A 16034-nucleotide genomic window follows, 5' to 3' on the forward strand; every position below is an offset into this window, starting at 1 on the left:
CCCTTAGAAGTTCAGACTCCTCATCATGCATCAGTGTATGAAGTGGCTAAAAACTGGAAGTTTTCCGAATGACAGGTCAACTCTGAATTATTGCTAAACGATTAATTTTGCAAAGGATACGATAAATGGCAAAAATTCAGAATCTGAACATATGAAACTTCCTCAAAGCTTTTCAGTTGTGAAGCAGACACAATAAAAACATGAGCAACAAATCTAATACTAAATATAAATTTTCAATCCTGCAGACAAACCCTTTCCTTTTAATATTTATCAATTTGTAAAAGATATGATAATGAATAAGATACATATAAACTTGTAATTATTTACGAACATTATTTGGCAAATTAAAATACCACCGCAGGAAAACTGTTCCTAGCTGTACGGAAACAAAACTTAAACTTGTATGCAAAACAATATATCGCGCTCTGTTTGGCGCATTAATAGTGAATAAATCATTTCATTTCATGATTATGTAAAAAATTTAATATTCATCACACTTTAGTTATCAGAACAACTTGTTTGAAAAAAAAATATCGTGCTGTGTTTAGCACATTAATAGTGAATAAATAATTCCATTTCATGATTATGCAAGACACTTTAACAATATTCATCACACTTTAGTTATCAGAACAACTTGTTTGAACATAATTCTTTAGGCTTCATAAAATTTGACAATCTGATTATTGTTATTGAATAGTTTAACGAGACCACTAAGTCAAAACACTTGACTCTCATAGGGTTAACTTAAATAAGTCTATTTCAAGGGATTATCATTAATAAAGTTAATTAGATCTCGTCACCAACTTAAATAGAAACATGAGACTTACTTTATTCTTCTTGTGCCATTCAACTGCCTGACGAAGAATATTTGCGGCTCTTTCACGATCACCGGAAGCCAGGTAAAGGGTAACCAAAGCCGACACAATACCCTGCCTATAACGCTCTATCTCCTCGAGGTTCATTAACATTGAACAAGCTCCAATCTTGTCACCCTTGAAATTGAATAAAATAAAAAAGCATTAAATCTCTAAATCACACATGACTTATTGTACAGACTTTCACTGTACTTTTGAACAATCACATTTTAAGAAAATTAATAATTTATCTTGACTCAACTTTTGTGGGCAATAAAAATCTAGAGGAAGAGATGAGCAAAAATATTTACAAAAAAGAAAACAATTCTATTTATATTTTTCACCTATTAATTCTTTTTCATATAAACCCATCATTCATATACAGCCCACATCTGTGATCTAAAAATTTTCCAAAAATTGCATAAAAAATGAAATATATATATACATCAGAGTGGTAGTCAATTTGCACATGTCCCCTAGATACTTGAGTACCCACCAATCACCTACTTCATGTTTCATGCTGCACGAATATTGTGATAAAAAAAGTATTAATGTACCAGAGTGTGGGTGTACCATTGGGATCCCATGGCCAACAGTATAAAAAATTGTTCATGACATGAGAACATATTCACACACAGCTCATAGAAGAAGCATGGTCGTCAAAGATAAGCGAGATCAATACGAAGAGGGGCAAGATTTTCAAAGGGTCTGAGAGACCAGCCATATTATATTTCTCCTAAACGTCTTCTTTCCACTATCTTTCTCTCTCAATAGCCTCCAACCTCACCCCAGAACCAAGCTTAAGATAACCAACCAACATTTTATTAATCTTATTGATTATTCTGTAAATGAAGTCCAAAAAATTCTTTGAATTCTTTAATACCTTAAAGAGGGCTATATCTACGTACATTTTTCATGTGTTGTTCATGCTAATAGAGGGAGCTTATCCTGGTACTTTTGGTATTTTTCAGCCAAATCATAAGTTAAATAATTATATATGTACAGCAAATATATCAATTGCATTCCTCATTATTTAAAAAGTATAAATAAAAAATTTTTGAAACTTCAAATAATAGCAATAGTTACTGTAGATATGCAATAATGTAATTTATTTAGGATAGTTTTATAATGTTTGTGGTAATTTCAAGCCATTAAGTTCAGTAATGCCCTAGGTTCTGGAACCAATTAATGACATACTTTACAGTGCAGTATTACTGTATGAAGAATTTCATATTTTGAGAACTTTTCATTGTCAAAAGATGAAATTTTGAAATAAACAGGTCTTGGACTACTTGAGAGGTGTGTTGAACAAGAGCTGGTGATAAGTAGTGGTTTTTCAAGAGGAGAGATATAAGTATACAAGGGTAAGTGTGGCAAATGGAAGGGTAGGGAATTGATGGATTATGTCTCGATAACAAGAGGGGTGTTTGCAACATTGAAAGATGCGTACGTTTAGGGGTATGGCTAATGGTATGTCTGATAATTTTTCTATATAGACACAAAATTAGTTGTAACAAAAGTGGGGAAATAGAATGGGGGAATGTGAAAGTAAAGGTGGAAGAATTGAAAAAACCAGCGGTAAAACGTAAATATCATAAATGGTTGGAAGTGGCATCTGACAGGATGAAAGGAAGAGAAACCGGTGATCTAGAGGAGTGGAGGTTAATAAAAGAAAATTTTGTTGAGCTTCCAAATGATGCGAGTTGGACATAGCATGAGGAAGGGTAACGAGTGGTGAAATGAATATTACGAAGGTATCATACATTGGTAAAAGATTTACAATCTTCACAATTGGTACAGTAAAATTAAATTTCACTGATGGTCCACTCACACTCCACACACGTGAGATACCACCAACAGGCACTAAACATGCTTGTTAGAAGTGAGACAATGTAAACATGAAATTCTCCTCCCTCTAACTGTAATGATGGACTGAATCCGTGTCCTATCCAAAAGGCTATATCCTCCTGGATTTCAATGGCTCTGTCCTCTGTACAATTCAGCAAGAAAGGGCCAAACCATCTTTAGGGTGGCTGAAGTCATCTAATACTCTCACATATAGCTTCAAATGTAAATAATTTCTCAACCGTGATCATTTATGACATTCACATAACAATTGAATTATAATGAATGTGGAAATATCCAAGGCACTTACATACCAAACTATGAAAAAAATAAGGGAAATATTACTCATAGTTTGGAAAACGACAGCTTATACAGTTAGTAGGCGGAAGTAGGATTGAGAAGTTGAAAAACAGTATAGAGAAATTTAGAGTTGAACTGTGGGAAATGTTTTCCTTAGTTTGAGGGCCTTCTTGCCTGTCACAAGGCTTCATAATCGAAGAAATTCCATATTGAAGCAGAGTGACTTTGCCACAGCATTCTCTCAGTAAGAAGGAAACAGTCATTGAGAGACAACTTGAAATACTTAAAGAAAACCAAGACTTCCGTAGGTAATGCTCATTAATGGCAATTTGCATGGCAATGGGAGAACTCTAAGTGCAGCGTGTTGGAGTCCGCTGATTACTACAGGAACTCCACAAGCCACTAAACACCTTAAAATTTGCAAATACTGTATAGATCCCGGTTCTTTTGGCTCCTGAAATGTAGTTCCTCGGGACTGATCCAAGGACATATATTTAGAAGAGTAAAGTGTTCTGTTATCTCAAAAAAAAAAAAAAGAAGAAGAGCGCTTCTTTGGCATCAGTTTGGACATTGTCATGGATGACGCTGAAGATTCCTTAGGCTTCATTTTTCCTCCACAAAGCAAATGCCTGCTATTATTCAGGAGGCCACAATCTACACTTGGCATATTGAGATGATGGCAAACAATCATGCCAATTAAAAACGGCTATGAAAGAGTGTGGATCAACCGTCAATTTAGGCATCAAGTGGCTGCATTATTCACACTTACCCTGTCATTGATGTAATTCCTGCATCCTCTTCATAAAAAGAAAACAAAAACAATACTTTTGTAATAGATCCCCACTTATATGTCTGCACTACTTGCACCAAACCAAAGACAAAAGTGAAGTCATTGAAAGAAAGTGGTCATTAACTACAGCCTTTCGTAACCTCCCCTGAAGAAATTCCCATATTTAAAAGGCCAAAATGTTTGTATATGCATATGAACAAATATTGTATAGTGTTGGTTACTGGTCTATCTTAAACCATAGCCCATACAACATAAGGCAAAGTTACTAGTGTACATCAATACTGGAAAAAAAAAAAAAAAAAAAAAAAAAAAAACCGTGTACCTGATTCAGAAGAATTTGAGTAGCCATAAGGGAAATATTAACTGCTTCTGAAGGGTGAGCTTTGGCAACTTTTTCCAGTACTTCCTGAGCTTCAGTGGTCTTTCCTTCTCGACCTAGTAAAGCTGCAAGGATCACATCACACTCCAGAGATATCGCTGGGTATTCATTAGCCAGGCGTTTTGCTTCTGTACGGCAAACTTCATCCTGATATTTTGAAAAAAATATTTGAGATACTTATTTAGCACTATAAAAATATGCCATATAAAATAAAGCACTACAATTTTGAAAATTATGGTATGTATACACGTACATACTGATTGTATGTGTATGTTTTCTATGTTGGCCACCCAGCCTGATAAGTACTAAAGCTTCAGACCTTCAACTTAACTGCATCAATAAATTATAGCACTTGTAAACTATTACATGAAATTGAGAATTAAATTAAAAGTCTCTGGGCACTTCCTAGTCTTACCTGATTTGTATGAAAAGCTAGCAAACAGTTATTAAGACCAATTCTGGCTTGCTGATGACTTGTTAACTTGTGCTCTAGTCCGGGAGCCATGGCCGTTTTCATTCGCTTTCTTGAGTCAAAGACATTTCCTGCTCGGTTGATGCTGACCAAATTATTGTTTATGATGGCGAGGAGAGCTGGATCATCGGGTTTAGTTTTAAGTACGTTGTTGTATATATTAAGGGCCTCTCGTTCTCGCCCGAGAACCTGTAAGCAGTGACCTTGTTGCACCCTGGTAAAGAGAATAATAATTAATATACAGACACTAATCTACTTTTTCATACAGCATTTCTCTCTCTGGATGTTTGTTACCTTCGCCAACTTTGTTGCAGTGAAAGTTATGTTTTGATAGCTGTATGTTTGTATGTCTGTGTGTTTGTGATTCGTATAACTCAAAAACTATTCAACCGAATCTCATGAAATTTGGTGGTATGATTGGCAATGATCCAAGGACAATTTGATTAGATTTGGGAGTGATTGGGTCGAAAGTCAAGCCCAAGGTTACAAAAAGGTCATAAACGTCTTTTGGTCATATCGTGGCCAATTTTTATCTGATTTGCTTGAAACTAGTGCCAAAATGTGCATAATTCAATTGCCTATCTTGTGATATATGTGTTTGGGGATCAAATACCCACAATACCATTAGTTTTCTTGGTTACAAAAGTGGCGTTGGCGAAGGTATGCGCTCTACCGAGTGACCATTCTAGTTTCAATTTTCCTAGTCTACTCAGTAGAAACTTGCTGATAAAAGAATTTTTGGAACCTAAAAATACAATGCATTACATTTAACAATAATATACTGTACATACTTACCGTAATTTATTTAAAAATAACTGACATACTGTAGCACCAAACAATAAAAATTTTGACAAATCTCAAACCTTACCTTATGATGGCAACCTCATCATTTACTTCATCTTCAGTAGCACCTTCTTCCTGCATCAGAAAGGTGCGGCACATAGTTTCTGTGGCCTGCAGCTTAGACAGTGCTTCCTCAACTCTTCCTAACGCTAGTAACTGGCAGGATCCGTTGTACATCAATTCGTATGATGCATCATCAACTTCAACATTTTCCTCTTCGTTCTACAGTGGATGAATTAATACAATGTTGAAATACAATATCAGAAGTCATAACTTGAAGAATTTGTGCAAATTAATCAATGTCAGGATTCCATCACTCAAAAGAAGCTTGCTAAGAGCAGCATTGTGAAAAAACTATATTAATTTGAAGTTCAAATATGAAAATATTTAGTAAAAAAAAGTGACAAAATAGTTTTCCTTATTCAATAATTTCTCAACAATGAGAACTAATGATAACCATTCCACAAAAGATAATCCTGGCTCTCTTTCTCCATAGCTTTATTATAAGAATTAGGTAACTACTTACATTTCCTTCAAAAGCACGATTCACAGCAACAGCTGTCATGTTGGTCTGACGCTCCAGATCAAAGTCGTCGCTGGTAGTTCGTATGATATCTCTGTAGATGCCATAGCAGTCATTGTACCTGTAAAATTGGCCTGTGAAACTATACTGTAGAACTGTCTTCTTACATATTGTTAATTACATTTCGTATTCATGATCTTGACATTAATCTCTGGCACCGTTGTTTGTTAGTTCTTTATGCAGGTTGCTGAAGATTTTTCATAATCCTGACTATCCTTTACATTTGGATTTTCCTAGACTGTACCATCCTCTACATAGTACTATAGTCCATTTCTTTTATCGAGGCAGATTTGCACCGACTCGCAGCGGTGCCCTTTTAGCTCGGAAAAGTTTCCTGATCGCTGATTGGTTAGAATTATCTCGTCCAACCAATCAGCGATCAGGAAATTTTTCCGAGCTAAAAGGGCACCGCTGCGAGTCGGTGCATCGCTAAAAGAAATTGACTATAGGTGTGCAGTTAGTTCTTTAGTCTTGCCTTCTCCATCATATGGCTCAACAATTAACCGTTCTACCCCCAATGGACGTACTGGTACGTTTCACAAAACTCATCCCTTAACCCCCATGGACGTACTGGTATGTTGTTGCAAAAAGCTGCTATTTGCTTTTTTTTTTTTTTGGCATATTCTTTATAACTTTATGAGAAACTTCAGGCATTTTCCAAAATAATGAGACCAACCTGACCTCTCTATGACAAAAATTAAGGCTGTTAGCGCAATCTAAATAAGAAAAATATTGCAAAACGTGCTTGAAAAAGAAAAAACCTGGGGGTTAAGGGTTGGAAAGTTCTAAATTGCATTGGGGGTAACAGGGTTAACAGTATTGTAGAAGTGTTATTCCAGCTATGACCAGATTGTGAAATTATCTTCCATCAACTGTGGAACCTAACAAAAGAATGCACTGAACACCATAAGCCAATAGAATTCTTCACTATGTAATTATATATTGTACTTAACCAAATGAGAAAACATGGAGCAAGAGCAAACTTTAGTATCACAGAATAGCTATGCTCAGATGAATAATAATGACACTTTACAGGTTGCCGGTCGGGGGTTCGAGTCCCGCTCACTCGTTAGTGCCATTAGTGTCTGCAACCTTACCATCCTTGTGAGCTAAGGTTGGGGGGTTTGGGGAGCCTATAGGTCTATCTGCTGAGTCATCGGCAGCCACTGCCTGGCCCTCCCTGGTCCTGGCTTGGGTGGAGAGGAGGCTTGGGCGCTGATCATATAATATATGGTCAGTCTCTAGGGCATTGTCCTGATTGCTAGGGCAATGTCACTGTCTCTTGCCTCTGCCATTCATGAGTGACCTTTAAACCTCTAAACTTGCAAGCAGTTTTTTTTTTTTTGCATCATTCCATGAAGCAATAAAGTTGTACCAAATACTAACTTTTATATAAAAAAATATGTTAATTTCAAACCGATTACATTTTGTAATCACTATTCATGAAATAAGACTTGGTCATATGAAAGTTCAGAATCATTAAAGTCTCTCTTGACTTTTATCATTTACGATAATTAGAAAAAAAAATTATGAAAATGTTATTTTCATTAGTAAAATAAATTTTTGAATATACTTACCCGATGATCATGTAGCCGATGATCATGTAGCTGTCAACTCTGTTGCCCGACAGAAATCTACGGTCGGGATACGCCAGCGATCGCTATACAGGTGGGGGTGTACACAACAGCGCCATCTGTGAGCAGGTACTCAAGTACTTCTTGTCAACAAGAACTCAATTTTCTCCTCGGTCCACTGGTTCTCTATGGGGAGGAAGGGCGGGTCCTTAAATTCATGATCATCGGGTAAGTATATTCAAAAATTTATTTTACTAATGAAAATAACATTTTTCAATATTAATCTTACCCGATGATCATGTAGCTGATTCACACCCAGGGTGGTGGGTGGAGACCAGCATACATGTTAACAAAGAAGCTAAGTATCCCGTATCTTATTTTAGCCGTTATTCAAAATAACAAACATAAAATAAATAAGTACCTGGTAAGGAAGTCGACTTGAACCGTTACTCTGCCTTTTTAAGTACGTCTTCCTTACTGAGCCTAGCGATCCTCTTAGGATGCTGAGCGACTCCTAGGTGCTGAAGTATTAAGGGCTGCAACCCATACTAAAGGACCTCATCACAACCTCTAATCTAGGCGCTTCTCAAGAAAGAATTTGACCACCCGCCAAATCAACCAGGATGCGGAAGGCTTCTTAGCCTTCCGGACAACCCAGAAATATTTCAAGAGAAAGATTAAAAAGGTTCTGGAATTAGGGAATTGTAGTGGTGGAGCCCCCACCACTACTGCACTCGTTGCTACGAATGGTCCCAGAGTGTAGCAGTTCTCGTAAAGAGACTGGACATTGTTAAGATAAAAGACGCGAACACTGATTAGCTTTTCCAAAAGGTTGCGTCGAAAATATTTTGCAGAGATCTATTTTATTAAAAGGTCACGGAAGTTGTGATAGCTCTAACTTCGTGTGTCCTTACCTTCAGCCAAGCTTGGTCTTCCTCATTCAGAAGGGAATGAGCTTCTCGTATTAACAGTCTGAAAATAATAGGATAAAGAATTCTCTGACATAGGCAAAGATGAATTCTTAACTGAACACCATAAAGCTTCAGACGGGCCTCATAAAGGTTTTTAAAAAAGAACTTAAGAGCTCTACAGGACATAATACTCTTTCTAGTTCCTTTCCAACCATATCGATAAGTTTGGAATAACGAACGATATTGGTCAAGGCCGAGAAGGCAGCTCGTGTTTGGCTAGAAAACCAAGATGTAGAACATGTAGCCGTTTCGGATGAAAATCCGATGTTCTTGCTGAAGGCATGAATCTCACTGACTCTTTTAGCTGGTAAAGCATATCAGGAAAAGTCTTAAAGGTGAGATCTTTCAGGGAGGCTGATTGAAGTGGTTCGAACCTGTCTAACATAAGGAATCTTAGAACCACGTCTAAATTCCAACCAGGTGTAACCAAACGACGCTCCTTCGTGGTCTCAAAAGACTTAAGGAGGTCCTGTAGATCTTTATTGTTAAAAAGATCTAAGCCTCTGTGTCGGAAGACTGATGCCAACAAGCTTCTGTAACCCTTGAAAGTGGGAGCTGAAAGAGATCGCTCTTTTCTCAGATATAAGAGGAAGTCAGCTATTTGAGTTACAGAGGTACTGGTCGAGGATACGGATACTGACTTGCACCAGTTTAGGAAGATTCCCCACTTCGATTGGTAGACTCTAAGGGTGGATGTTCTCCTTGCTCTAACAATCGCTCTGGTTGCCTCCTTCGAAAAACCTCTAGTTCTCGAGAGTCTTTCGATACTCTGAAGGCAGTGAGACGAAGAGCGTGGAGGCCTTGGAGTACCTTCTTACGCGTGGCAGACGTAGCAGGTCCACCCTTAGGGGAAGAGTTCTGGGAACGTCTACTAGCCATCGAAGCACCTCGGTAAGTTATTCTCTCGCGGGCCAGAGGGAAGCAACTAGTGTCAACTTTGTCCCAACGTGAGAGGCGAACTTCTGCAGTACCTTGTTGACAAACTAGAACGGAGGGAATGCATATAGATCTAGATGAGAGTAATCTAGTAGAAAGGCATCTAAAAGAACTACTGCTGGGTCTGTTGAGAGCCTCTTGGACATCGAGGTTGCGAAGAGATCCATGGTTGGATGGCCCCAAGTGACCCAAAGTCTCTTGCATACATCTCTGTGGAGGGTCCAATATGTTGGAATTATTGTCCCTTCCTACTAAGACAAACTGCTAAGACATTCAAGTTGCCTTGGAAGAAACTTGTTACTAGTGAAAAGTCAAGACCTGTTGAACAGGAGAGGAGGTCACTAGCGAACTCGCACCATGTCAGAGAGTAGGTCCCTCCTTGCTAGGAGATGAACATCAAAGCAGGGAGTTGTCCGTGTTGACCTCCATTACTTTGTCTTGAAGGAGAGACCTGAAGCTTTTCCAGGTCAGACTTACTGCCAGAAGCTTCTTGCAGTTAAAATGCATTGTCCTTTGACGCGAGTTCCATAATCCCGAGCATTCCCTACCGCCTAAGGTCGCACCCCAGCCTACGTCCGATGCGTCTGAGAAGAGAACGTGGTTGGGAGTCTGAACAGTCAGGGGAAGACCCTATAAAAGGTTGATAAAGTCCTTTCCTCAGGTTAGACCAGACTTATCTTCCGGAAACCGGGATCGAGACCGCTTGTAGCGTCTTGTCCTTTTCCAGTGAAGAGCTAGATGAAACCGAAGAGGACGGAGGTGTAGTCTTCCAAGTGACACCAAATGCACCACGGATGACAGTGTCCTAACCAGACTCATCCACAGCCTGACAGGGCCGTATTCCTTCTTCAGCATCTTCTGGATGGATAGCAGGGCTGGGGATTGATCTTCTCGTTCAGCCATGTCCTCATCTGAAACTGATGAGGAAACGGCAACGGAGTGGGCAACGTCTGACTCGCTGAATCCGGTCGCACTGGTGGATGCGTGACGGAGCCGGACACAAGATCATGGTACTGCTGCACAGTCTGTGAACTGACAACCATGGGGAAGCGAGGAAGTACAGCGACAACCCGAAACTGTCTAGACTGTCTGGGTAGTACAGACAACTCCTTATCGGGTTGCTGAGGTTGCCGCACTGCGTCACAACAAGTCACCTCTGCTGGTTGTTGAACGTCTTCCCAGTGACACACTGACTCCGTAAAAAATCCTCTATCAAGGACTAAACTTGGACTGCCTGTCTTGCAACAAAGCCCAAGGTCTATGGGAGCAGGTGTGGCAACAGACGGGGTTAGCGACTGAAGCGGAACCATTTACCCTCCCTGGAAGCATGTTATGCTTAATTAAAAGTCCATAGGAGGCTAAGCAGCTTAAGGCTCCTCTCCAAATGACAGAGTCCTCAAGGGAATATCAGAAGGAGGGAGAACAGCACTTTCTCATCTACAGGAACCTTCTCTCAGTGAGGGTTTCACTGGTGCAAAAGCAGCAGACCAGAAGGCAACGTTATGAAACTGCTTGACAGTCTGTGAACTGTCAAAAACTGAACTGTCAACCACAACAGGAGCGTGAGGACATACAGCACTGGTGTATAAGTAGCAGACCAGAAGGCAACGTCATGTAACTGTATGACAGTTTGTGAGTTGGCAACAACCAAAGTTGTGTGGGGAAGCCTCAACTCCTGACTGACTAGTTTGCTGCTGGCGAGTGGCGGTAACCACAGTGTGTTGCGGAGGCTGACACACCGTGTCAAAACACGGCAGCTTGTGGTAGCTCACGCACGGCAACGGAGTGCTCTGTGTGTGGGAGTCATCATACATCTGGCAGGGTTGACTTGTGCATGGATGGAGGAGCTCTCACAACAAGAGTGTGAGAGCAGGAAGCCATGCCGGGCGCACAACCGTGGGAGGTGTAGGCCCACGGGTGCATCGTCAACCTTCTCCGCAGTCGGAGTGTGGGAGCTGGCAACAACAAAAGCAGAGTGCTGGAGCGTGGGAGGGGCTGCGGTGGGTTGAGGAGCATGCGGTATGGTATGCGGAGCATGCTGTAAGGTATGCGGCTCATGCTGCATGGTATGCGGAGCATGCTGTAAGGTCTGCAGAGCATGCTGCATGGTCTGCAGAGCATGCTGTAAGGTCTGCAGAGCATGCTGCATGGTATGCGGAGCATGCTGTAAGGTATGCAGAGCATGCTGCATGGTATGCGGAGCATGCTGTAAGGTATGCAGAGCATGCTGCATGGGCTGCGGAGAATGCCGCATAGTGCTGGAACCCGGCAGCTCTACAGAACCTTCCCACTGCTGATGCGGTAGCTCACGCATGTTAGCAGATGGTGCAGCAAGAACATGCGTCTGGCAGGGTGGACTGCGCATCGGTGGTGGAGCTCTCACAGGTGGAGGGTGGGAGCAGGCAGCCGCAGTATCTGCTGAGCGCACAACCTCGGCGGGTTGTAGGTTAACAGGTGCATTGTCAACCTTCCAGCATGATACTCCTGCATGAAGGAGCAAGCTGAGACTGTATAGTCTGCAGCATGGACCACTAGGGTCTATGAAAGACAACAACAAACGGAGCTACTGTCCGTTGTGACTGAGGGTCTAAAACCGCTGGTGCGGCAACAGACGGAGTTACTGCCTGTTGCGGTACCACCTTGCCTCTCTGGGAGGTGTGCAGTTGTCGTACTGCAGCAAGTCCGAACTGACCCAGTGGCTACACCTAGGCCGTTGGACTTGCGCGGAAGGGACCGACTTGCACTTAAAAGCTGCAAGATTTGGTCCATGGTTTCTGCGAGAAACCTCTTCCGCAGACGAGGAATAAATGGGCTCTCTCGTCTTTGTGTGGGTGGGGTGATCACGTCGGCAACGTGTGTAGATACACCCGAAACCACAGAGGGAAACGTCTGTTCGTTGATCAAGGCCTGTGGAACCCATAAGTCCTTCGACATTACTTCTCCCCTGGGCTTGGGAGCTTGTAAGAGGTATCGGACTAGGTGAACAACTGGCACGAACAGACGAACCCTCGAACGCAACACTGTAACACTTTGCGCATATCACTTTATCACTTTTGATTTTCTGTTTGCACTTATTTCACTGAACTCGAAACTTTAAGTGGTTTGTACCTGAAACACGCAATCCTATCCTTCATTAAAAGGTAGTAATTGCGAAAACAGTATTACAATGTAACAGAAAAACATAATGAAAGATAAAGAATTCAGTGGCTGGAAAAGAGACTAAACACTAGATCAAATAAACTACGTTTAAAATCTCTCACCGCATAAAGCCTGGGAACAAGAATAAAACTCTAGAAACGTTTTACCTTCTTCCCCTATAGCGACTAGGGAGAAGAGCAAAAAAAACGAGAACAACGTTACCCGCTTGAACGAAACGTTTATCCTCCTCTCTCTCCCTCCGTCTCTATCTCTCTCTCTCTCTCTCTTGACTTAGAACCTGAGAGATGAGCCCAATTATATATATCGTTAAAACATATTATTTGTTAAAGGAAAAAAACTGAAAGGTTTCCCAAATAAAAAGTTCCTTTATTAGAATTAAAACCATTTAAGCTAAGAAAGAATGAACAAAACGCTAGAATCGGTTTACTCTTACTGCAACGTGAAACCGTGAAATACTCTCTCTCTCTATCGTAACGATAGAGCGCAAGTTGAACGTTCTGAACGTCAACAACTGCGGAGACTAAACAAAACGTTAGTTCAACTTTGAAAACAGTACGAGACTATCAAAGAAATTCTTTCAAAAACATTAAAATTAAAATAGCATAAATTCTTAACAGGAAAAACGATATGACGGGCTCAATGTTAATTAACTTCGGTTCCAAGTAAGGACCGCCTACTATTAGGAAAGGTCGCATATAAACAAACATAAAAATTAATTTTTATAAGTTAATCGAAGAGGCCTATAAAAGGCGGAGAGATATAAAATAAATCTATAACTTTGTTAAGCAAAATTACCAAAAACCTAAACACACTTCCGTCTAAGGGAAGGGTGGGTATAAAAAGAGAAAGAGAGTCTATACTCTCTTCGACACCAACACTTCCGTCTAAGGGAAGGGTCGGCCATTTAAAAGTGAAAGAGAGTCCATACTCTCTTCGTCACCATAATTAAATCAAATTAATTCCAAAAGCTTGCTAAGCTAATGATAAAGCTTCCTGAATAGCGAAGGCTAAACTCTAGAGCAAATACATCACCAAATCGTGAACAATAACTCCAGAATCAACAGCGTATCCAAGTAGGTCTAGCCGGTGGCACGACAGAGGAAAAATTGAGTTCTTGTTGACAAGAAGTACTTGAGTACCTGCTCACAGATGGCGCTGTTGTGTACACCCCCACCTGTATAGCGATCGCTGGCGTATCCCGACCGTAGATTTCTGTCGGGCAACAGAGTTGACAGCTACATGATCATCGGCTACATGATCATCGGGTAAGATTAATATTGAAAAATTTACAGTACTGTATTGTATGAAACTTTATAGTGTTCACCTTCTTTAATCAGAAAGTAGGAATTATTGTAGCCTCCTTCTCTTGTGTATCATATTTATACATTAATTTTTGTTATTCTTTATTATCTACTGAACTGCCCTTGGTAAATATTATATCAAAAGGCTGCAGGGCAGCTACATTTAACGGTATTTAAGATTATTCTCCTGTATCTTGAAAAACCTAACATTTCTCAACTATAAACTTACCTATAATTATAAAAAATGTACAAAAGCATACGTTATAAATTTGTGCTCAGTACCAAAAGAGGCTATACTGAATTGTATCACTGAAAGAGTTTCATTAAGACTTTTGCAATATGAACCCTTGGCAAAGTTAAAAAAGAATTACCAAAAATAAACAGAAGTCACCAGTACTACAATGACAAATTTCCCTAACCATAACAACTAAATGTAAAATACTAGCTCAACACTCCATGAGTATATATACAGGTGGCTGGTACCCTTAGCCACTCCCTTCCCAAGCTCTGGGTAGGGTTGCCACCTCACACCAAAAGTCTAATTAGCTACCTTCCAGCTTGGCTGAAAGATATATCTATATATAAATAATGGAAGGTTTGTTAGTCTGGTAAACAATAAACTATCAGAGGTAATGCATACATCAGAGGTAACTATTCAATAACCTATCAGAAATAATGCATACATCAACGGTAACTACTATAATTTCCTCACTTACCTTTCAAGGCGGTAAAGGATTTGAGCCTTTAGTTCCTGCGCCCGTGGGGTGTCTTCAGAGACTTTGCTAATGGTATCAAATGCAGCAGTCACATCATTTAGACGGTATTCGCAATATGCTTTCTCAAAGCTTAATTCTCTGTAATATCAATAATTAAAACTATACAGTACAAGAACAAAAAATCTAACAAACACTATGAAGTGTACAATTCAAACTTTAAAGCCAACCAAATATAGTCTTTTCCAAAATATTTTTATTATCAAATTAAACACATATACCATTGGCATTCCTAAAAATGTAAAGGAAAAAGCTAAGCATAAATTTTGAATTAATTAATTTTTCCTATTTATACGAACCTGAACTCTACTATGCTATGTTTTTAGTGCAAGCGGAGTTAGCTATAAACTTTTACGCGGTGTCAACGAACCTCCGCAATTTAGCGGGAGATAGACTGTCCATCCCGCTCACACACTCAAGTATGACAAATTTGGAATCAATTTATTTTTTCTGGGTATAATAACCTGAGCTCTTTACTATAATATGTTTTCAGTGCAGCTGGAGTTAGCTATAAACTTTCACGAAAGGTGTCAATGAACAATCGCTAGTTAGCGGGGGGATAGACCAGTTACGCCACTCACACACTCGACAATGTATTACGTCACTTTTGATTTTGACAGGACTTTCTAAGGGGACAGGTGATGGAGGGACAAGTGTGAGTAAGAGTTCAGGTTTGTATAGTTAGGATAAATACAAATTACTTTCAAATTTGTCAATTGTCCTTACATGTATATAACCCTTTTACTATGGAGACTCACCCTTAGATGAGTGGAAGTCCTTAACCCAACTGGCTGGGAACTTGACCTGGGTTAAGCTCCGAGCCCCCTGTGGTCGCGGGGGCATAAAAACAATTAGAATAGCGCCAACGTTATCCCTGCGTGTCGTAAGAGGCGACTAAAAGGGACGGGACGAGGGGGCTGGGAACCCCCTCTCCTGTATAAAAAATCCTGTGAGACGTTATCAAAGAGATGGAGCTGGGGGGAGAATGACTGCTCCCCGCACTCTAGTTTTGGGGTGTTTGAATGTGCGTGGATGTAGTACGATAGAGAGTAAAAGATGTGAGATTGGAAGTATGTTTAGAAGTAGAAGGATGGATGTATTGCCCTTGTGTGAGACAAAGATGAAAGGAAAGGGTGAAGTGATGTTTGGTGAAATGTATGGTAGAGTGTCTGGGATTGAAAGGGGAAGAGCGAGAGAGGGTGTGGCTTTATTGCTGAGTGAATGGATGACAGGTAAAGTAGTGGAATGGAAGGA

At 40.1% G+C, this 16034-nt stretch overlaps 1 protein-coding gene across 1 annotated transcript in view; it reads right to left on the minus strand.

The window, feature by feature from the left end:
- Nucleotides 1–16034, minus strand: part of Srp72 (signal recognition particle 72) — a 41118-nt gene that overhangs the window by 9292 nt on the left and 15792 nt on the right. Inside the window, exons 3-8 of the mRNA XM_068382901.1 lie at nt 14724–14861; nt 6010–6127; nt 5509–5705; nt 4584–4854; nt 4112–4315; nt 828–992 (exon numbers count right to left, since the gene is read on the minus strand). Of these exons, the coding sequence (XP_068239002.1) occupies nt 828–992; nt 4112–4315; nt 4584–4854; nt 5509–5705; nt 6010–6127; nt 14724–14861 (1093 nt within the window). The remainder of the gene's footprint in view (nt 1–827; nt 993–4111; nt 4316–4583; nt 4855–5508; nt 5706–6009; nt 6128–14723; nt 14862–16034) is intronic.

This window comes from Palaemon carinicauda, chromosome 11 (assembly GCF_036898095.1).
Source record: "Palaemon carinicauda isolate YSFRI2023 chromosome 11, ASM3689809v2, whole genome shotgun sequence".
Taxonomy (NCBI): domain Eukaryota; kingdom Metazoa; phylum Arthropoda; class Malacostraca; order Decapoda; family Palaemonidae; genus Palaemon; species Palaemon carinicauda.